The sequence below is a fragment of the Cebus imitator genome, unplaced genomic scaffold (assembly GCF_001604975.1).
Source record: "Cebus imitator isolate Cc_AM_T3 unplaced genomic scaffold, Cebus_imitator-1.0 Scaffold194, whole genome shotgun sequence".
In the NCBI taxonomy this organism is placed as follows: Eukaryota; Metazoa; Chordata; class Mammalia; order Primates; family Cebidae; genus Cebus; species Cebus imitator.
The window spans coordinates 2085032-2107969 of NW_016107509.1; the positions used below are offsets into that span (position 1 = coordinate 2085032).

At 37.6% G+C, this 22938-nt stretch overlaps 1 protein-coding gene across 2 annotated transcripts in view; it reads left to right on the forward strand.

Annotated features, from left to right (window-relative positions):
* The window catches only part of DDX10 (DEAD-box helicase 10), a 274959-nt gene that overhangs the window by 20851 nt on the left and 231170 nt on the right, over window positions 1-22938 (forward strand). For both annotated transcript variants that reach the window (XM_017547072.1, XM_017547074.2), the window contains 3 exons: window positions 1786-1948; window positions 6985-7069; window positions 19162-19260. In XM_017547072.1, the coding sequence (XP_017402561.1) occupies window positions 1786-1948; window positions 6985-7069; window positions 19162-19260 (347 nt within the window). The remainder of the gene's footprint in view (window positions 1-1785; window positions 1949-6984; window positions 7070-19161; window positions 19261-22938) is intronic.

The window sequence follows — 22938 nt, forward strand, 5'->3', positions numbered from 1 at the left end:
ACCTGGTGCATTGGCCAGTGTGGGCTGCTTTTGCACCATGTAATTTTAGAAACCTCATTCTTGAGAGATGCCCCCAGGAAGATGTCAGTGACCTCAGATTCCTTGATGGGCTGGAGAAGAGATAGATCTCCTCCAGGGACTTGGTCTTCATGTCCTTGACCAGACAGCCCAGCTTTGTGACTGGTGTCCACTCCTTGGCCTTACCTCAGTGGCCTTGGTTGCGGGTGCTGCTGCTGCTGCCTCTGCTGAAGCCTCTGTGGTTTCCCATTCCTGGTCCTGTGGACCCGCCCGCTGTACCAGCGTCATCTGCCATTGGATGTTTTCTTGTAGAAGCTGTTTTTACATCTTTACAAAAGAAAGGCCTAAGTCCCACTATCTCTAATCTTGCCTGATATATTGCCCCAGAATCGGAACTTCTCTGGCGGTAGCAGATTGCATTTGAGAAAGTGAGTGACTAGTGGTTGGGTAGCAAGTCATTTTGCAATTCACTTGGTTTCCCATTCTTCACTTTCAGCAAAATTGAAGAGAGACTTTTACGGGGTCTCTTTTTGATTGACCTAATAGATCACCAAAAATTATTTGGAATAATCTGTTATGAGTTTTGGCCTGTTTTATAGGCACTTAGAATTAAACTATCTTTGAGTTTGTTTTGTTTCTGTAAACAGATTTTCTTAACACCCATGTTAGAGAAAATGCTGAACTCTTTTCAGTCTAGCAATCGATAGTATCCATTTATGGGTACATAAAGAGAACCAAAACAATTAGCTTCATATAGTCCCACACATTGAGATATATTTACAGTGTTTTTATTTATGTCTAACAGTTTTTTAAGTCCAATGCCAACATATTTCTAGGTTTGATCAGTTCTGTACCACTAATTATTGTAATAATTGCCGAGCCTGAGACGAAAGTTCAGTCGGCCTATGGCCACAGGAAATTAAGTTTTTTCTTTTGTAGAAAATGAGTTATAGGGCCGGGCGCGGTGGCTCAAGCCTGTAATCCCAGCACTTTGGGAGGCCGAGGCGGGTGGATCACGAGGTCAAGAGATCGAGACCATCCTGGTCAACATGGTGAAACCCCGTCTCTACCAAAAAATACAAAAAATTAGCTGGGCATGGTGGTGCGTGCCTGTAATCCCAGCTACTCAGGAGGTTGAGGCAGGAGAATTGCCTGAACCCAGGAGGCGGAGGTTGCGGTGAGACGAGATCGCGCCATTGCACTCCAGCCTGGGTAACAAGAGCGAAACTCCGTCTCAGAAAAAAAAAATGAGTTATAATAACATGATTGATAAAAGGCTTTCAAGCTTCAACTTAAAATGCAATTTTGTGACATTAGGAAATAGAAATGTGAATTAAACTAGGGAAGGGAATTAAATTTCTTATGATTAAAGAAGAGTTTCTTCACATTTTTTACGTGGTTGGAATTGGGTAGCACATTGCCGTGCTGTTTAGAATCTGTGGGATACGTTCATAAGAGATGAGTGTTTATTTTAAAACATCAGTATTTACCAGAAATGATATTCTTTTCTACTGTTGAAATTTTGAAGGATTTCAGATATCAACATAAAAATACAAGAAGAACATTTTTTAAAAATCAAAGGAAATATGTGAACAAAAACCCTTGAAGACCACAACTTTAGACTACATTTCTCTTTCTCTGCTCTATATTTAAACATTTTTCTAATTGGTAAAATTCATGCTGCTTAATACATTTTTGCTGTTCATCTTCTAAGCTTTTTTGCTACCATCTGCCATAAACAACCTTCTTTTTCTGTTACTGCCCCAGGTCCAATATCTGTACCGAGTGTTTTGCCGGCTACGTCCTGGTATTTCTATCCTTGCCCTCCATGGTCGACAGCAGCAGATGAGAAGAATGGAAGTCTATAATGAGTTTGTCCGTAAGAGAGCTGCAGTGCTCTTTGCTACTGATATTGCAGCCAGGGGGCTGGGTAAGAAAACTTCCTACCATGAAATTTCTGTGATTGTGAGAAATGTAATTTGCTTATAAAGTGTACTTTGGGAAATCTGATAGACTCAAATACTTGGGTGTCTTTTCTTATTTTGTAAGAGAAAAATAAGTAGTAATTTGGTAGCAGCTGATTAACATTAAGGATGTTTCAGTGAAAGTTTCTATAGTATTACATTTTTTGTGCTTTTACTCTTTCATGATAATCACACCATAGAACCCTGAGGAACCTACAAAATCAAAGGAGAATTAAAAGTTTAAAGATATGAAAACAATGCCTGTTTCTTTGAAGTTGGAAACTTGTTTATAGATACTGAAATCATTTAACAAGAAAAATCAATGAAGTCCATGTTTTCACCATTCTAATTTTTATCTGAGAAATCACTACATTTAATGTATTCAAATTTATTTTCAAAAAGCTGCTTTGTTGATTATACAACTCCTGGCTTTGTCGGAGTGGGATGGGGATGGAAGTAATTAGAGAGGAAAACTAGACATAGCAACAAAGGGTGAGAATGAATGGGTGATAATTTGAATCCTTCAATCACTTAATTTTATTATATTGTTAATTATAACAAATTTGAAGCATATACAAAAGCTGAATATGTTTAATCTACTCTCATATACCCAGCTTTAACAATTATCTTTTTCAGAATTCCCCTGTCCCTCTTGCAGTACTCTGAAGCATGTCTCAGGTGTCATATTTATTAGTTTAGGCTGGAGTTTGTTAGCACGGTCATAGCTCACTGCAGCCTTGATCTACCAGGCTCAGGCGATACTCCCACCTTAGCTTCCCCAGCAGCTGGGACTACAGGCATGTACCTCCATGCCTGGCTAGTTTTTAAATGTTTTGTAGACATGGAGTCTCACTGTGTTACCCAGACTGGTCTCGAACTCCTGATCTCAAGTGATCCTTTCCCCTTGGTCTCCCAAACTACTGGGATTACAGGTGTGGGCCACCGTGCCTGGGCTCTCTTGCTGTTACCCTCTGATTTTTGAACCTGAGATAGTGTAGGTCACAAAAAACCAATTTTGAACTTAAGTATACTCCTTTTTTTTTTATTATTGTTGAGATGAAATCTCACTCTGTTGCCCAGGCTGGAGTTCAGTGGTGCGATCTTGGCTCACTGAAACCTCTGCCTCCTGGGTTCAAGTGATTTTTGTGCCTCAGCCTCCCCAGTAGCTAGGAATCCATGTGCCCACCCCCACACCTGGCTAATTTTTATATTTTTAGTGGAGACTGAGTTTCACTGTATTGGCCAGGCTGGTCTTGAACTCCTGACCTCAAATGATCCACTCGCCTCGGCCTCCCAAAGTGCTGGGATTAGAGGTGTGAGCCACCACACCCAGCTTAAGTATATGCCTTTTAAGGACAGATTTCTTTTTTAAAATTATCTTACAGTTTTAAAAACATTACACATATATACTACCTATTCACAATGAATGGATGTTAATATTTTGTCATTTTCCTTGGATTTTGTTAAAGATGTATTAATTGATGTAGTGCTTTTTGTAACTCTTCCTCATTCCATTTTACTGCCCCTTCCTCTTTGCAGACGTAGTTACTGTCAACTATTTGATGTGTACCCTTTCAGTTGAAGGTTTTTTTTTTTAACCTCTAATCCAAAAACTCTGCGATAGAATTCAGAAGGTCTCTGAACGTGGATGGGGAAAAAATACTTTCACTAGATTTTTAACTGAAATTTAGCATTATGAATTTAAGCAAGAAATTATAGTAGTTTTCGTAGTACCTGTGTCTTTGCCACAAATTGAAATAATTTTATATTAGTTTTTACAGATATCTTAGAATATCATTTACACTCAGTACTATTTTGATGTTATAGTGGTTATTAGACCCACAACTAGGTCATGTTATTTAATGTGCTAGTAAATAGGCATACATATTATTATATCAAATCTAATAAAAATGTTGTTCTATATTTCATTGTTTTTTCTTGTACTCCTAAATGTTTTATGTACTTAAAATATCCTGAGAAGGAATTCATAGGCTTTTTCTAAGGCACAAAAAATGTCAAGAGACTTTGTCATAGTTTATTTTTAAAAAGTATTCTATGTGGATGTATTTATAAGCAATGTATAGTATCATCTTGGGTGTTTAAGAAGTTCCTGTAAAAATATCGTCATACATACTAGTCTCTGTATAATGCTTTCCTTTGCTTTTGAAGTCTTTCCATGTTGATGTATAAAGATCTAATGTATTATATGGTTTCCCATAGTATAAATTTATGTAGTTACACATTTATTCCTGCAGTAGTGGACAGAAGTTTTCAGTTTTTCTGTTATGGAAATGTTCAAGAAATATCCTGAAGCTCTCTCTTGTGTAAATGTCTAAGAACTTCTTTAGGATACAGCAGTGACTTTTATTATTTTGTTTTGTTGCCCAGGCTGATCTTGAACTCCTGAGCTCAAGCAATCCTCCTGCCTTGGCCTCCCAAGGTGTTGGGATTAGAGGCGTGAGCTACTGTGCCTGGTCTTATTTTTCAATTTTATTTCTGAATAAATGATACATGCACGTGGAATAAAAATTAATAGCAGGCCCTGCTGTACTCATCTTCACAGTTTAAGCAACTGCTTAAAACCCTTATTTCTTTTTCTAGTGTTTTGCTCCATGTTACTCATTAGTTTATATTGCTGTTTTTTTAATCTGTCAAGTTTAGAAATTTTAGACTTCTTTTTGTAACCTAACAATCTCGTCTCTTCTGCCACCCCCATCTTTCCCGTATGGTCATATTGTGACTTATTGGTAAATAAACATTTCGTATTTACGTTGTTTTGATTATAAGTTATTGTTGCTAAGGGAGGTAGCATGCTAAGACTGTTAGCTGTCTTGCACTTACTTTTGTGTTTTTTTGAGGTAAATAGTTGAGTTGTTATAAAATTTGCTTAGTTTTGTGCTTCCAGTTCTGAATTCTCCAGTATTCTAGCAGGTGTCATGTGCCTCGTTCTCTAGCAATTCACAGGTCTCTTTCTTTTCTCGTTGGGACTTCCCTCTTGCAGCCTTTTGCCTCTAGCTGTAACCTGGCCTAGTTGCTCCCGTATGCCTGATGCGTACTTCTCCTGGGACTTTTCTTTCCAGATATGTCTTCCACTTTCTTGGCTTACTACTGCTACTATTTTTTAATTTTATTTTTTAAACTTAAAGCTCATTCTCTAATAGCTTCTAAGAAAGGGAATATGGGAGGTAAATTTTTGAGTTCTTGTAGATTTGATAATGGTCTAGGATTGGGAATAGAATTCTAGGTTGAAATAATTTTCTCTCAGAATCTTGCACATGTTTTCCATTGTCTTCCAGTAGCGGGTATTCTGTTGAGAAGGTGTCTGCGTTTCTGATTCCTTTTTTGTAACCTTACTTTTTCCGAATATTCTTGGGATTTACTGTTTTTTTGAGACACAGTTTCACTCTTGCCCAGGCTGGAGTACAGTGATGTGATCTTAGCTCACCACAACCTCTGCTTCCCAGGTTCAAGCAATTCTCATGTCTCAGCCTCTGAGTAGCTGGGATTATAGGTGCCCACCACCACGCCCAGCTAGTTTTTGTATTATTAGTAGAGACGGAGTTTTGCCATGTTGGCCAGGCTGGTCTCGACCTCCTGACCTCAAGCAGTGCACCCACCTCAGCCTCCTGAAGTGCTGGGATTACAGATGTGAGCTACCGCGCCTGGCCAGACACAGTGTTTTCTCTCTTTGAAGACATTAAGTTTTTATATTCTGTTCTCCACATTGGTTTTTTTCTTTTCTGTCTTTCATATTTGAGGCTTTTCTCCATTGTCTGTACTTGGATGCCTTTTTCTATTTAACAGTGAGGCACTAAAACTTATTTATTTGAAGTGATTTGTACATAGATGAGGCTTGTTGACTAAAGGCCATCATTGTGAGACGATTTGGACAGTTGATCATTTTGGGGTGGGTTCAAAATGTCAGTGTCTTTTCTCTTTGAGCAGTGAATCTCTCCTGAAAAGACAGTCTCAATCTCTTGAGAACTAAGCTTGCCGCTGGCTCTGCAAGCCTCGTATGGAAGTCAGCACCCAGACCTCCCAGGCAGCATGCAGACTTCTTCCTCAGCGCTCCTGTTCTCATTCTGGCTCTGGTGCCCCTGCATTCCACTGTATCTGGTGTCTGCGGTCTGAAGCCTTTCTCTAGATAAGACTCTTGGTTCCCTTCCGGAGACACAACTGTCCAGGATGAGAGAGGGGACCTGAGGTTCTACGTGTTGATTTCAAGCCATCTTCCTCTTTACAGCCCTGCAATATGCCCTTGCTTTCTCAGCTACCTGAGAGAATATCTCTGTTCTGTTTCTTTTGGTTCTTCCTCCTCATACTAACATTTACCTTTTTGAATAGACTATGTGACTTAGTGACAGTTTTGATGCTCTTAAGTATCATTATCTTCCAATATCTTTTCTATTTTTGGTGCTCAGCCCTTTTCTCTGATAGGCGTTGATCTGAAATCCTTGAAGCAAAATCTATAAATGGCTGATGGTAGTTCTCTTAAGAAGTTGCGACCAGGATTTTCTAGAAACAAATGAAAACTGCTATAGCCAGAAAATACATGTGGATTAGTTGTTGATAGGAAATAGGAGGAAGGACCTAGGAAGAAAGCATTAATTTGAATGGAGCTGGGGATAGTAGGAAAAGGAAAGAAGCTTCACTTAAATTTAGAAACCAGTTCTGTAGTTCACTAGGACTCCGTGAGAAGCGGTGCTTTCAGGTTATTAAATACTAGGGTATTTCACTCTTTGACACAAAGCAATCTGTCTCTTCTGTGTCAAATATGAAGTAATCTTCATATTCAAACAGTTATTAATTTTAGTTCATTTTTTTCAAGAGAAATGTTTATCTTTTGGTCCATGCAGTTGATTTTATTTTTAATAGAGTTCATAGATGATATCTATTAGTTTGATGTGGCGAAAAGTACCGGCAAGCAATATTGTAAAATAAAAATAGTGCAGCAGGGCAGATCTTGCAACCAGTTTCTTAACTTCACATCCCTTCTCTATAGATTTCCCAGCCGTGAATTGGGTTCTTCAGTTTGATTGTCCCGAGGATGCCAATACATATATTCACAGAGCAGGTAGAACTGCCAGGTAGGTATACTGACTCACTTATTTTCTTTTGCTGCTATCTAAATGACAAAGCATGCTTTCCGAGCTGCAGATAAACAAAGAAGAAAGGAATTCAGGTAAGTGAGTGCTGGTTTGGCATTTTGTGGTGAGAGTTGATAGCAACTTGACAGCTGTTGTAAATCATTATGGCTAAGATTTGATTAGTGCTGCAAAAAATCCATAAAAATCTTATTTTAGTTTGTTTTAACTTTTTCCTTACTTTACTTTTCACCAGAACTGCTCACTGAAAGTCATCTCATTGGATCCTAATGACCTGTCAGTTAGGCATAGGATTGTAATAGTCCTCACTTATCCTCAGGGGTTATGTTCCAAGGTCCCAGTGGATGCCCGAAATCTCAGTACCAAACCCAATATATGCTATGTTTTTTCAACCTAATAACTGAGACAGCCAAGTAACTAACAAGTGGATGGGGTCTCGAGCGTTGATATGCTGGACAAAGGGATGACTCCCATCCTGGGCAGGAGACAGTGGGATGGTGTGCCATTTTATCAGGCTACTCAGAAGTGTGAGCAATTTAAAACTTATAAATTGTTTATTTCTGGAATTTTCTATATTTTTGGGCCCTGGTTGCCTGGGGGTAACTGAAACCACGGAAAGAGAAACCACAGATGAAGGGAGACTACTTACTGTATTATTAAATACCTATTTTCAGATGAGGAAACTGAATCTTTGAGCAGTTAAACAATTTTGTTCAAAGGTCCACAGAGCCAGGATTTGAACCCAGACAGTCTGGCTCATCTAGTCTGGATCTTGTGCTTTTACCTTCTAGAGTGGAGGCTCTATTAAGAGGCTAAGTGGTTTGGAATCATAGATTTCTCTTTTTCCTTTCTTCCTAGCTCAGGAAAGAGAGGCATTGCTGAAGACCACTCCCTATCTCTCCTTCTTCCTATATGCCCCACTTTCCCCCAAAAGCATCCTATATTTGCTCAAGAGGTATGAGGAACTGCCTAGAAAAGAACTTAGTAAAGTCAGTCATTTGGAATTAAATGGCATAGAAAGGCATCTGAATGAATCAAAACGGATTGCACAAATGTCATTGCTATAAGCCGTAGCGGTGAAGCTGGGAGATACACGTTCACGGTAGAATTGTAAATGGTTAACATTCTTCTGGATAACATATGGTAATACTTATTAACCACCTTACAGTTCTTCTTTTTGTCTTAGTAATTCCACATCTGGAAATAGATCTTAAGAAAATAGAGAGATGCATAAAGTTTCAATATACGTTTGTCTACTGATACTTGTAGTGGTTAAGAACTGGAAATTACCTTGTTGTGATCTTTACGATATGATTAATTATGGTCAGCCATAGATGGATTATTTCTTTAGTTTTATATTTTTGTTCTATTTTCTTTCTCATCAAGACTGGATGATTGGGTATTTATCATATGAATTCCAGTATTGGTCTAACTGCACCAACAGTTGCTTCCAATTTCAAGCCACAAACTCTTCTTCAAAACTTTCCCAGGGATGGCAGGATCTTGAGGCCCGAGCACAGACTGTCTTGTCTGGCAGGCTTGCTTTACCACCTGTCCTGTGTCCACTTGAGCAAGTGGCCCAAAGTATGAAAGTGTACTATATCCCTTGCTTACCTAGGAAGTTCCGTTGGAGTTTAGTTCTTTTAGATTGCTATGCATTTATATTTTTTGGGTAGCTTTGAAAAAAAACATAATTTTTTTAATATGGTCACTTTTTGTTTCAGCTGAAGTGAAGGTTTTTATGTCCTTTTATAACCTAGCAAGAAATAGAGCTTTTTAAAATTCTATTTTCTAATTTTCAGAAGATGTTTGAATGTTTAAGTTTTTTTTTTTTTTTTTTTTTTTTTTTTGGGATTGATTTGTGTTTACCCCGTGGGCCATCTTTAAACATGGTTCATAATAAAAATGCACTCAAATTAAATGTGCTTCATTTGACCAGCATGATAGCAGGGAGAGAACAGTGTAATAGTGAAAGACTATTTAAAAATAGGATTTATATATTAGTGGGTTCAAAAATAAGTCTTTTAATTGTAGTCGATGGTGTAGTTTTAAACAAGCAATACAGTTAGGATTGGGTTTTGTATATGATGTCATTGTACATTCAGACAAACTTGTTTCTAGAATTTTTTTTCTTCTTAGAGCTAAGTAAAATGGGACCCGGGTAGAATAGTTGCCTGTTCTCTTCTCCATTTTATGAAGGGATAGATGGTGCCTCACTGGCCTTTAATGTGTCGAGTACATGGTTTGTTTGTTTGTTTGTGTTTGACATGGAGTCTTGCTCTGTCACCCAGGCTGGAGTGCAGTGGCACAATCTCGGCTCACTGCAACCTGCGCCTCCTGGGTTCAAGTGATTCTCCTGCCTCACCCTCCCGAGTAGCTGGGACTATAGGCATGTGCTACCTCACCTGGCTACGTTTTGTATTTTTAGTAGAGATAGGGTTTCACCATGTTGGCCAGGTTGGTCTTGGATTCTTGACCTCAAGTGATCTGCCTGCCTCAGCCTCCCAAAGTGCTTGGATTACAGGCGTGAGCCACTGCGCCCAGCGAGTGCATGTTTTGGTTGTCATTCATAGTGAGATATTTTGGGAAGTCATTGGTGGTTGGTGGAATGACCTTCTCCACTGTGTCATTCTCAATAAATGTGTAGTTGTGTAAATTTGTACATATACCTGTGCATACATCTGCATTCTGTGGTCCTGTGGGCCTCTGGATAGGCAAGGTTGGTTATGGTATCTCACAAGCATATTAAGCCAGGGGTGTAGGCACTTTTTATTTTTTCTTTTCCTTTTCAATATCTTTAATGTATTTTTTAATGTGATTATTTTGATATGTATTACATACTTTTTAGATGTGCCAGTGGTATTGATGGGGACAGGGCAGACTGATTCCTAAACAGAATACATTTAGCAGTAAAATTATTCTTTCTATATGAAGATTATTGGACATCTCTATATAAATCAGGAAAGGATTCTAGAAGGGGAAGTATTTCAAGGTTCTTAGTTCCTGGAGAAGTTGTTGAAAATTTTATGTAGTTGAACATGCTGTGGTGAACATTAAACTGGGTCTTAATGACTGTGGAGATGAATAGGAGTTAGAACAGCATCACATTATTGTGTCTGAAGAGAGTGAATACTAATGTCTCTCTTCAGACACATGTTTTAATGTAATTTTTAATGTGGTCATTAACTTTTAAAGCACAAGCCGGTTTGACCTTTTGTAACCAATTACAAATATTTTGACATGACTTTTTTAGATGTATCGTTAGTAGAAAGGTTTAGCATATATAATGCTTTTTTTTTCTGGCAGTTTAAAAGTTGCTGATGATGGGGTTAGAGATAATTAGAAAGTTTTGTGGGCCATGAGACTGAATAATTGAATTGAATAAAGGCTAAATTAAAATTTGAATCTAATTAAAATCCTGTATTCGACTGTAATTAAAACCAAGTTGCCAGATAGTGTTTGCTTTTGGAATTGAACTATAATATATGAATATAGAAAAACAAATTCATTAGCAAAATCACTAAGTTTTCTTTTTCTTTTTGTATTTTAGCTAAAAAAGTGATTTGGGTACTTTTGCCTTGAAATACCTAATCCTGTATTAATTTTACCTTTTTAAATTTCTTTTGATCTATAGCCATTGAGAAATTTTCTTATATTTTCCTTAACCATCACACCCCTTTTAACAAAATGATCTCCTTTAGAGATGAGTGAGGCCAGCTATATGAATATAGTTTTATAATGCTGTATCCTGTGATACATTCTACCACTTTAAAAAGCAGCTCTCTTTAGGGCTTATAGTTTTTTTTTTTTTGATACAAAACCAAGCTCTTCAGTTTTTATAAAAATGTCCAGTTGAAAATAGAAAATATTTGGGAATGGAAAATAGGCATCAAATATTCTCAATTTAAAAAACTCTTTATTTGGGGAGGGATGAGAGGGTTGTGGGTAGAATATGGACATTTATATACAGGTTTTTTTCCCAGAATAGTGGAAGGTAAAATAATTTTCAGCAATATTCTAATTTAGCCTTATTTGCCTGGCTACATTTTTTCTCTCAGAAACTGTGTAATGTGGGGAGCAGATTCTGATTCCACTAGGGGGCAGCAGAGGCCAAACCTTAGCATTGCGTACTCGTTGGCAGCCGTTTAGATCTCAGCAGCAAAAAGGAAGATGGCCACTAGTTAAAATCTGTAATAACTTGTGAAGAGTCCATGGTTGTTTGTGGGAGACTACTGGTACTTTATGGAATAGCTAATGAGCATTTTTAAATAGTGTCTTTAATTGGTTTGTGAATTGAAATGATAAAAGTAAAAAGACAATTTTCGTGAGCATTAACTTTGCAAGGCTTACCATATGTACCTTACATACAAGATAGGAGCAATCTTTGCTAGTGAAAATGATTTCTTTCATTCCTTTAGCTTACATTTGTGAAGGTCTACAGTCTGCTTCTCCTAGAGAGTGGCTGATGCTTCTTCTTTACATGACCTTCTGTCTTTGTTGGTGTCCGAGATTTAAAGGTTGCATAAAAGGTCACAGCAAATTTATTTTGCATCTTGAAGCAGTGAGGAGCTGGGGTAGAGTATAGCCAGTATGGCTGTAGGGGTAGATAAGGAGGGCTGATAGATCTTAGGAGTCTATTTCCCAGGTACCCCTTGGGAATATTTCTTAGAAGTCTGTTTCCCAGGCACCCCTTGGGAATAGGGGTATCCTTACTTTGTTCTCCTGTCTAGTCAATACAGCAGGCAGAGAGTGTTCCTTCTAAAACATAAGTCAGATTATGTCACTCCTCTGATGGTATACCACTGCACTCAGAGTGAAAGCCAGTGACTCCCTGGGTCTAAACTATTCATCCCTTTCCCCCCAGTTTCCTAGTATTCTCCCCTTGTTCTCTGTGCTCCATACTGATCCTGCTGTTTCTTGTATGTGCCAGGCATGCTTTTGCTGGTAGGGCTTTTATATTGGTGCTCTCTCTTTTCTGCTGGAATGCGTTTTCCTCAAGTATCCACATGCTTCCTCGTCCTCCCCAACCACTTCTTTTTACCCTCCTCTACATTCGTTTTTTTGAAGTCCTTTATCACCTTCAAATACACGATTTACTTAGTATATTTTTAAATTGTTTTTCACCTTGATTGTAAGTTCCATAAAGGCAGCAATGTTTGTCTAATATATTGATGTACCCTAAGTGCGTAGAACAGGACCTGGCATGTAGTAGACATTTGAGATAGTGATTCAGACCCATGAATCAGATCTTAAACCTAATATGTTAATTATCCTAACATGTTAATTATTTATTTTGTATAACAAATTGACCCATGGCTTGGTGGCTTAAGGCAATAAGCATTTATGATCTTGTAGCTTCTGTGGGTCAGGAACTCAGTGTGGTTCCTCTGGGTCCTCTGGCTCTCAGTCTGTCACCAGGCTGTAATGAAGGTGACAGATGGTACTTTACGGTTCAACTAGGGTTGCATCAGTTCTCAGATTTATTCACATAGTTGTTGCCAGATTCATTTCCTCCTTGATTGTTGGTCAGAGGCATCTCTCAGTTCCTTTTCGTGTGGTCTTCGTCACAGGGCAGCCACAACTTGGTAACTGACCTCATCAGAGAGGGCAAATGAGAGCTGAGGGAGAGAAAGATGAAGCAGCAATGTCTTTCATGACCTAGACCTGGAAGTCACAGTCCGTCTTAACTGTAACATCCTAGTGGTTGCATATCAACTCTATTCCTTGTGGGGGACAACACATAGGTGTCAATACCAGGAGGTACAGATTATTGGGAGTTGTTTTAGAAGCTGTCCGCCATACCCAACATCAAATTTTATCACTGATTTCAAGGATAAAAGCAATCCCAAGATATAGGTGAAACAGGAAGAGGTGTGGGATCTCCATTATAGCTCCCTGGGTATTTTCTTGTCAAATTAGAGCTTGCTCTGGCCCAGGTTAACATAGCAGACTAAATAATGTGTGGCTTAGATGGGCACTTGCACAGATGGACTATTTGTATACTCGGTCACAAAGCCCACCAGAGAAACATGCTTTTGAATCATGAATTGTGAACAATCATGGTACATCCTATTAAAAGTCTCTCATAGGTGAGGACTCTTACCTGGCAAATACCATGTTTGTTTCCCTGGAGGTCTGTCATTAATATGTTTTCTAGGAGATTTGACCATATCACTTTTTTGGGGGTGGAGGGAGCACAGGGCATCCTCTTCCCTACCGCTCATCCCGTACCACATAGAGAACAAATGGACTGTGGTTTAGTGTTTTGCTTCCCCAAACTCAATAAATACTTGTATGAATAAACTCATTTAGCGCATAGAACAACTCATGAAAGAGGTTCTAGTATTAGGAAACTCTTTCTCAGAGACTTTGAGGTAGAATATATCTAAGATTTTTCAGTTTAGTAAGTACCAGGGCTGGGATTGATGCTTGGGTCTTTCTGACTCTACAACTCATTCTTGCCAGTGTGCCCTGATCCAGCTGTTTACATCTAATGGATTCCTGTGGCTGCTGCTCCCGTGCAGACCTTCTAGAATGCATGAGAGCCAGTTACTGGGAGAAGAAACATAGATGCCTTTAAATCTGTTGACATTTGTAGTCAGGAAGACAAACTAAAAGTACATGCATTTTCTTTCTTTGGACTATGAGAGATAGACCTCCTGTAGTTGTTCCATCACTGCCTTTAAAAAGTCAGGAATCCTAGGTTTGAATTTGACTTTGTCGCCTAATGACCGTGTACCCTTGGACAAGCCTTTCACTTCTCTAAGCTTCAGTTTCTTTTCTGGTAAAATGGGGTTAATCGTATCTAACTCTGTTATTTCCTGAGAGTATAGTTTTAGGTAGTATCGGTACCACTTTCATTCAAGGTTTCTTTTTATTCTTAATCTGTTAAAATTTAGCTTTTTTTAAAAAAAATTTTCTGGGGACAAAGGTGATAGAATTTAATGATTTCTACCCTTTCTCTGTGAACCCCATAAATCCTTGTTCTTAATCAGTTTGCTAGAAGCTTTCCATGCAATATGTATTAGCCAGCTTGGTTTCTTTCTAATTACTTACAGTGAACTTCATTTGTTACTGTTGGGCCTGACGTGGTATACCTGTTTGTTATTTGAGATCTTAAGGTGCAGATGACTTTCTTTTCCCCAAAGTATTTCCAAACCTGTTCTTTTTTCCTGTTTTAAATCCAGTGTAGAATCTTCAGATATTCTGTAAGTCAGAGATAGCTTTTTTCCTGGAATAAGCTCTCCTGTGTACCGTGTTGCTCAGGAGGAACAGAACGGTTGGACACAGATCCCTTATGGCTGTGTTTCTGCATCTGCGTAACAGACTGCATTGTTCTTCCCCAGTGACATGAAATCTTGGGGATAGTTGTCACAGGTAAGGCTGAGGTATAGGGAGAACAGAAGGAGATACAGGGCAGGAAAGAGAGGACTGTGCAATAGCAGAACGTAACCAAAGTGTCTCCCTTTCTCCACTTCTTGATTATTATTGTATTGTGAGCAGTGACTAGTGTATCAGTCGTTAAGCTGTGGAATTTTAGATCCTAAAGGGACATAAATCAGTAAGTTATATAATGTATAAATAAGAAAATATAGTAAATAGTGATTTATTTTATCTAGAGTTATACAGCTAATCATACAACAGGACTAGAACCCAGTTGTTTTGATTCTAAATCTGATGGTTTTTTTCTTTCTAATTTGGTGACTGAGTCTCGCTCTGTCACCCAGACTGGACTGCAGTGATGTGATCTCGGCTCACTGCAACCTCCATCTCCTGGGATCAAGTGATTCTTCTGTCTCAGCCCCCCGAGTAGCTGGAACTACAGGGTGCGCCCCTACACCTGGCTAATTTTTGTACTTTTAGTTGAGATGGGGTTTTACCATGTTGGCCAGGCTGGTCTCGAACTCCCAACCTCAGGTGACGTGCCCACCGGCCTCCCAAAGTGTTGGGATTACAGGTGTGAGCCACCACGCTCAGCCAAGTCTGGTGTTTTATCTGCTGATACAGTGTCTATTGTTCACTCACCAAATATTTGTTGTGCATGTGTTAGGGACACATGACATGTGTATACATGTCCTCAAATTTAATAATTAAGATAAGGAAATATACTAATATTGGTAGTACTAGGATGTATGTTAAATGGGGTAAGAGTGATACAAAAGATGTAGGTCTTAAAAGTATATAGAGTTTTTTAAAACTTATTTTTAATAACTTGTATTACAAAAATAATGCTACTCACTAAACAGATTCTAGACAATAATGACAAAACAATTAAAATCACCTAAAATCCTAAAATTTTTTTCATGTACTTATGTATATATGTTTTTCTAGTTACAAAACTGGGATTGTTCCAAATACATTTTTTGTAACCTGGAGAACGAGGCTAAGAGCACTGAGGGTGGCTATGCAGTTGTGAATAGTGTGTCACAGTCCATGGCAGGACGGTAGTGGACAGGATGAATGAGCAAAGTTCAAGGGACAGTTAAAGAGCCAACTAAATGGAGTTGTGTTGGAGAATCTGAATTTGAGTAAAGATTATTGGCTCGTGGGCAGAAGGCAAATTATTGCCAGAATGGCAGCGCTTTTTTCCTGCCTCTGGCTCTAGTTTGTTTGAAGGTTATTTCAGTAGAAGAATTACCATGTACATCCAAGCCCGTGGTCTGGATTCCGATTTTAACTAGAAATGCTAGTGAGCTGCAGGCTGTGGAGATAAGCTTCTTGATATCAGCTAGACAATCATGACCAATCTGTTGAGTATTGTTTCTGGAGGGAATCCTGGTATAACTGAAAAAGTGGTGGATGAGAAGTTTAAAGTCTCTGATATTTAGTAACCAGCTGATTTTAGGCCAACCTCTTGGGCTCTCAGGAATACTATTTTGTATTGCCACTTCCTCCTGGTTGCTTGCTTTTAAGATCTGCAAATTAATGTATTAATACAAAAAAAAAAAAGTTCGTCATAAATTTGGAAGAGCTGCATAAATTCCGTACAGTATTAATACTGATGGTGAAAATGAAATTTTGTTACGGATGTAGGGCTTTTTGTCAGGTGGCCAGAATGGCTCTTAAAATAATATATTATGGTGGCTAGTTAAGATTGTATTGTATTCTTGAAAAATGCTGAGAGTGGACATTAAATGTTCTCACCGCAAAAATGATAACTGTGAGGTAATACATATTTTAATTAGCTAGACGTAACTGTTCTACAATGTGTATATACTCTGACATGTTGTACATGATAAGTACACTTTATCAATTTGAAGTAAGTATGTTTGAAAACAAATTTGTCGAAATACATAGTTTTAAAGTGTAAATCTTTTGAAGAACACTTATTTCTTATACATTTAGCCTTGGGCCTCGAATATTGCTTTTGAAATCTAAGAGCTAGCTCATGGGTAAATAGACTTTATTTTTGCAAGTATTTTTTAAAGAAAAATGTTCTTACGCCCTCTTTTAAAAAGTGCTTTTATTCTAGAATAAAAGCTTACTAGGGAACTTTGGTTATTAGCGTGTGGGTGATAACTTGTGCTTTGTGTTGTTTTGGGGAAAAGATGTGTGTAATGTAAAATAGGTAAAATGGCCAGTGATCTTTTTAATGGGTGCTTGCCTTATGGAATTTGACTTTGAGTGTTTTCCATTTTCCATTGGGAGTCTTTTTCTTCTAAAATTCCACTGTTGGAATTTGTCTTAATGTGTAGCCTTCTACATATATTCTGTTAGCTGTGGCTTTAAAAGGTTTGAACATGGTCTCTTTATGACTTTCGTCCTGACTCAGCCTCTTAGGTGCTCCCTGGGAATGAGTAGATGAGGTAGATAGAGGTGTGCTAGCCTTATTATTCCTTCCTAGGGGTCAGTTGAAACACATGAGAAAATGGAGTGAGTATCTTTTTGGCCTCCTAGGTTTGTGTAAACCTTTGCCACATTCTGTGCCCCGTGTAGACTTGTGGGCCTATTTATTTCATTTTGCCATCTCTGAACTTGAAGGTAGAGTATTAAAATGGTTGACTGTTGACTGGCCCTCAACCAATTGTTCTCCTCCTTTCTAATGGTTCTACGCAGAATAAACTTTTCTACTTCTGAAGGTAATTCACTTAACCTCAAGAGTCTGGTTGCCTCAAGAGCATTTTGGAAGTGTCCTGCTTGAGTCAGCATTAACTGATTCCTGTTCTCTTTGGACCTGTAATCTTTCCTTGGTGGAGTCTGGGAGCTTCAGAAGTTATGATGTCTCTCTGTTATCTTGTCTGCTCAGCATGTCATCTCATTGCTTCCAAATATACTAGTAAATTTTGCCTTCACAGATGGTTTGGTCCAATACTGCTTAGGGGTCAGCTTTAAATTTGTATTTTTTTGTAGTGAACGAAGGTGAAAAACTTTGAGTCATATTATTCTGTGTTAAAATGCTGTGAGAAAGTTATTTGGTACTGGTCTTTCAGTTCTAAAACAAATCATTGGTGAAAGTAGTAAATTGTATGTTCAGCCTCACTCTGTCCCCTTTGTTGACTAGAAAAAGCAAGTAGGCATAAAGAAGAGGAAAGTATCCACTGGACTCTCAACTGCTGCCTTACTCCATGGAAAACTCGACTGTCCCCTTTATATCCCTTCCCCTAATGTTGGACTAATTCCTAATTATTCTTTAGATCTCAGTTCAGATGTTGGTTTCTCAAGGCAGTGCCGTCTCTCGGCATGTCAAAGCCCGATTTTTCTTCCAGCATTTGATGATAAAATTCTACCTAAGTATTGGTGGTATTCAGTCTCTCTATGCAGGGACATTCTGGGGCTTCTAAAAACAGGTTCTAGTGTACCTTTCTAGCAATCTTTCCTGCTGTTTGTGTACCGTGGCTTCAGTGGAGTTTCTTTTTCTTATTCACTCTTCAATACATTTTTCTTGTATTTTCTGGCTTCCACCCGCTTGTTCACACATTCTTCTCCTTTGTGACACCTTAGTCTCTTCACTACTTTAAATGCTAATGACTCCTGGCTGCATGGATGGTTTAGTCCGGTGCTGCCTAGGGGGACAGCTTTAAACTCATATTTCTTTCCCATCTTCAAGGCTCAACTGAAATTTCATTGCATATTCCATGACATATTTTGTTTTTCTCTGGCTAACCCTGAGAGGCCTCTTTTCCTTTCGGAGTTGGTAGTGTTTATTGCCCATGGTTGTCCTTTTGCACCTACTTACTTACTGTTTTATGACTGTTCTCTTGACTCTCTTGCTTGTGTGTTTGTTTTTTTCTAGTCAACAGGAACATTAGATCACTGGAGACAGGGATTTTTATCTTCTGTTTCTTGGTGTTCTTTACAGTTTATGCCCACCACAAAGTTTCTCACTAAAAAGTTTATTTGCTCCTCGTATTTTATAGCATGAATCCTGGTGAGAGTGCTTTGAGATTGTTTTTTTCTTTAAAAAATTTCTCCAGGTATCCAATAGTGTTCTCTGTTTTACTGCTTGTATGCCATGGCTGATATAAAGGTATCGGGAAAATCTGTGTGCAAGTAGCACAAGAGGCTTAATAACTGCAGGATGTCTTGTGGCCCATGTCAGTACAAATTTCTGAAGATACAGCATGAAATAAGATTTTACTAGGTGAGGGAAGAGAAGTATTTTACTTGAACAGATCTGTTTCTTGTAACTAATGCTTCTAAACAATTTCACTTCCATGGTGTAAATAAAATTCCCAGGAAGAGGAGTTGAATTTTTAAAAAAAAGTATATATTGGGTGTCATGTTTATTAAAAGATTAACTTTACTATGATCCTCTAGTGGCTTAGTGAGAAATTGTCTCCTCATTATATGGGTAGAGAACTATTTAAGAAAATCTCTTTAATTGATTTCTTTCTTAGAATTTAGATCATCTTCTGTGGAACAGCTTAAAAGTCACTAGGAATAACTAGTGATGAAAATGATATGAGATATGAGGTGTTCAGAGCCCTAGTTTTCTGTTATCAGAGATTAAAAGCCAGTCTCTGACGTTTACTGGTTAGATGAACTTGTTTTCATGTTTACCTGTTCATCACACTGTTAAAATGTAAAATGCAGATTGCATTGATGTATTAAAGATTTTGTTTCTTTTTGTTTAGGTACAAAGAGGATGGTGAAGCTTTATTAATTTTGCTTCCCTCAGAAAAAGCTATGGTGCAACAACTTCTTCAGAAGAAAGTACCTGTGAAGGAAATCAAGTAAGAGCTACTTGTTGTCTTTATGTTTTTAGGAAAATGAAGGCATGAAATTGTTATGCTTAATTATGTACTCCTAATTCCCTCCTCCTCCTAATTTATTCAGCTGCCTGGTTTGACTTTTATAAAAAGGCTCTTCTTACAACAGTTTTAGGTTCACAGAAAAATTGAGAGGAAGATATAGAGTTCTCATATACCTCATTCCCTGAACATGCACAGCCTCTGCCATTATCAACATTCCCCAACAGAGGATATCTGCTACAATTGACAAATCGGTGTTGACATTTTTTCACCAAAGTCCATAGTTTACACTAAGGCTCATTCTTGGTGTTGTCCATTTTGCGGGTTTGTACAAATGTGTAATGATGCATATCTAGGATTTTAATGTCATATGGCATTTTCACTGCTCTAAAAATCCTGTGTTCTTTCTATTTATTTCTCTCCCCTCCCCCTGAACCTCTGACAACTACTGATCTTTTTACTGTCTCCATAGTTATCTTTCCAGAATGTCATATATTATAGTTGGAATTATACAGTACATAGCCTTTTAATATTGGCTTTTTTCACTTAGTAGTATGCATTTAAGGTTCCTCCATGTCTTTTCATGGCTTCATAGTACATTCCCCTTTAGTACTGAATAACATTTCATTGTCTGGATGCAACAGTTTTTATTCACCTACTGAAGATATATTTTTTAATTTTGTTTTGTTTTGACCTTGTTTATATAATCAATTCAACTATAGCCTGGCTACAAAAAATGACAGATTTGTATTGATTTTATGCAAATAACCAAATTGCCATAAAAGCTAGTAAGTTGCCTGAATTCTGAGGGGTCAGGGAGAATAAGGTTCTATATAAAGCATGTGTCATTTATAAGTTACTAAACAGAGGGTTAAAGATGGATTAAGAAGAGAAAGGACCTTTTCACTCCCTTAATAAAAATACGTAAAACCCTATCAGTAGTATTAAAATGAAATAACCACAATTAGATTGTTCTCAGCAGTTCCCTTAGTCCTACTTAAGTCTTACAACTAGTGGATGTTGGATTAACCTTTGGCTTTCAAAGGTCTAAAGGACATCTTAATTGCTTCCAAGTTTTGGCAATTATGAATAAAGCTGCTATAAACATCATGTGAAGGATTTTGTGTACACATAAGTTTTCAACTCCTTTGGATAAATATTACCAAGGAGCATGATTGCTGGACCAGATGGTAAGAATATGTTTGGTTTAGTAAGAAACTGCCAAACTGTCTTCCAAAGTGGCTACACCATTTTGAATTCCTGCCAGCAATGAATGAATTTCTGTTGCTCCGCATCCTTGTCAGCATTTGCAGATATTCTTGATCAAGGTGAGGAAATTGTCCCCTATTCCTAGTTTACTGAGTTTAAAGAAAAAGATCATGAGTGGGTATTGGAATTTATAAAAAAAAAAAAAAAATTTAAAAGAAAATCTGTTGAGATCATGAGATTTTTTTCTTTGTGAATGTTAAACCAGCCTTGCATTCCTGGGATAAATCTCACTTGATTGTGATTTATAACTATTTTTATACCTTGTTGGATTTAATTTGCTAATATTTTGTTAGATTTATACCTAAGTGTTTCATTTTTGGGAGTGCTAATAATGTAAATGGTGTTGTTTTTAGTTTCAAATTCCACTTCTTTATTGCTGGTAAATTGATGTTCATAGTATTCTTTTTTTGGAGGGGGGTGGGGGACAGAGTCTTACTCTGCAGGTGCAATCTTGGCTTACTGCAACCTCTGCCTCCTGGATTCAAGCAATTCTCAGCCTCCCAAGAAGCTTGAATTACAAGCATGTGCCACCATGCCTGGCTAGTTTTTGTATTTTTAGTAGCGATGGAGTCTTGCTATGTTGGCCAGGCTGGTCTCGAACTCCTAGCCTCAAGCAATCTGCCTGCCTTAGCCTCCTAAAGTTGTTCATAGTATTCTTTTCATCCTTTTAATGTCTGTGGGGTTTGTACTGATTTTCCTTTTTTCATTTGTGATAAAAACAGGAAAGTGATTAACTTTTGTATATTAACCTTCAATCTTGTAGTCTTGCTATAATTGCTTATTAGTCTAGTAGTTTCTTTGTTCATTCTTTTTGATTTCCTACATAGATGATCATGTCATCTGTGAACAAAACCAGTTCTGTTTCTTCTTTCCCGATCAGTATGCCTTTGATTTCCTTTTCTTGTCTTATTGCGTTAATTAGGAATACTAGAGTGATGTCGGACAGCACTGGTGAGAAGGGATGTCTTTGCTTTTTTCTTGATCTTAGCAGGAGAGCTTCCAGTTTCTTACCATGAAGTATGATATTAGTAGTAGGTTTTTGTATTTGTTGAGGACTTTTGCATCTATCATTATAATTGATCAGTCTGTAGGTTTTTTTTCTCCCCTGTAATGTTTGTATCTGGTTTTGGTGTTAAAGTGATGTTGGCCTCATAGAATGAGTTAGGAAGTATTCCCGCTGCTTCTGTCTTCTGAAAGAGATGTTAGGAAATTGGTATTTCTTTCTTAAATGTTTGGTAGAATTTATAGGCAAGCCCATTTGGGCTTGGTAATTTCTGTTTTGAAAGGTTATGAATTACTGATTCAATTTCTTTAATAGATAGCCTATTGAGAGTGTTTATTTCTTATATGAATTTTGGCAGATTTTGTCATTCAAGGAATTGGTCTGTTTCATCTAGGTTATCAAATATGTGGGCATAGAGGTGTTCATAATACCCTTTTTATCCTTCTATCCATGAGATTTGTAATGATGTTTCTTCTTTCATTTCTGAAAATAACTTGTGCCCTTTTATTTTCTTATTATGGTTATAGGCTTATTAATTTTTTTAGTTCTTTTCAAAGAACCAGCTCTTGGTTTAATTTTTTTCCCTTTATTGATTTCCTGTTTTCAATTTCAGTCATTTCTGCTCTAGTTCTTTCTTCTTCTGCTTGCTCTTGATTTAATTTACTCCTTCTCTGTTTCCCAAGTTGGAACTGTAGATGATTGATTTTTAGGCACTTTCTTTCTAATACAGTCATGTGTTGCTTAATGATGGGAATAAGTTCTGAGAAGTGCATCATTAATTTTTTCCTTGTATAAACATCATTGAATACACTTACACAAACCTGGATGGTATAGCTTACTGTACACCTAGTACCCTATTGCATTTAGGCTACAAACCTGTACAGCATGAATACTGTACATGCTGTACACTGAATACTGTGGGCAATTGTAACACAATGGTAGGTATTTGTGTATCTAAATGTATCTAAATGTAGAAAAGGTACAGTAAAAATACAGTATAAAGAATAAAAAGCATACCTGCATAGGGCACTAACTATAGTGCTTGCAGGACTGGAAGTTGCTCTGGGTGTCAGTGAGTGGTGCGTGAATATGAAGGGTTAGCACATTACTGTATGCAACTGTAGACTTGGTAAACACTGTACACGTGGGCTATACTAAACTTTTTTTCTTCAGTAATCTTACCTTGCTGTAACTTCTTTTACTTTATAAACTTTTAATTTAGCTTCTTGATTCTTTTGTAATTATACTTAGCTTAAAACACACATTATACAGCTATACAAAAATATTTCTTTTATATCCTTACTCTGCAAGTTTTTTTTGGTTAAAAATATTTTTTTTCCTTTAAAACGTTTTTTGTTAAAAATAGAGACACAAACACATGAGGCTAG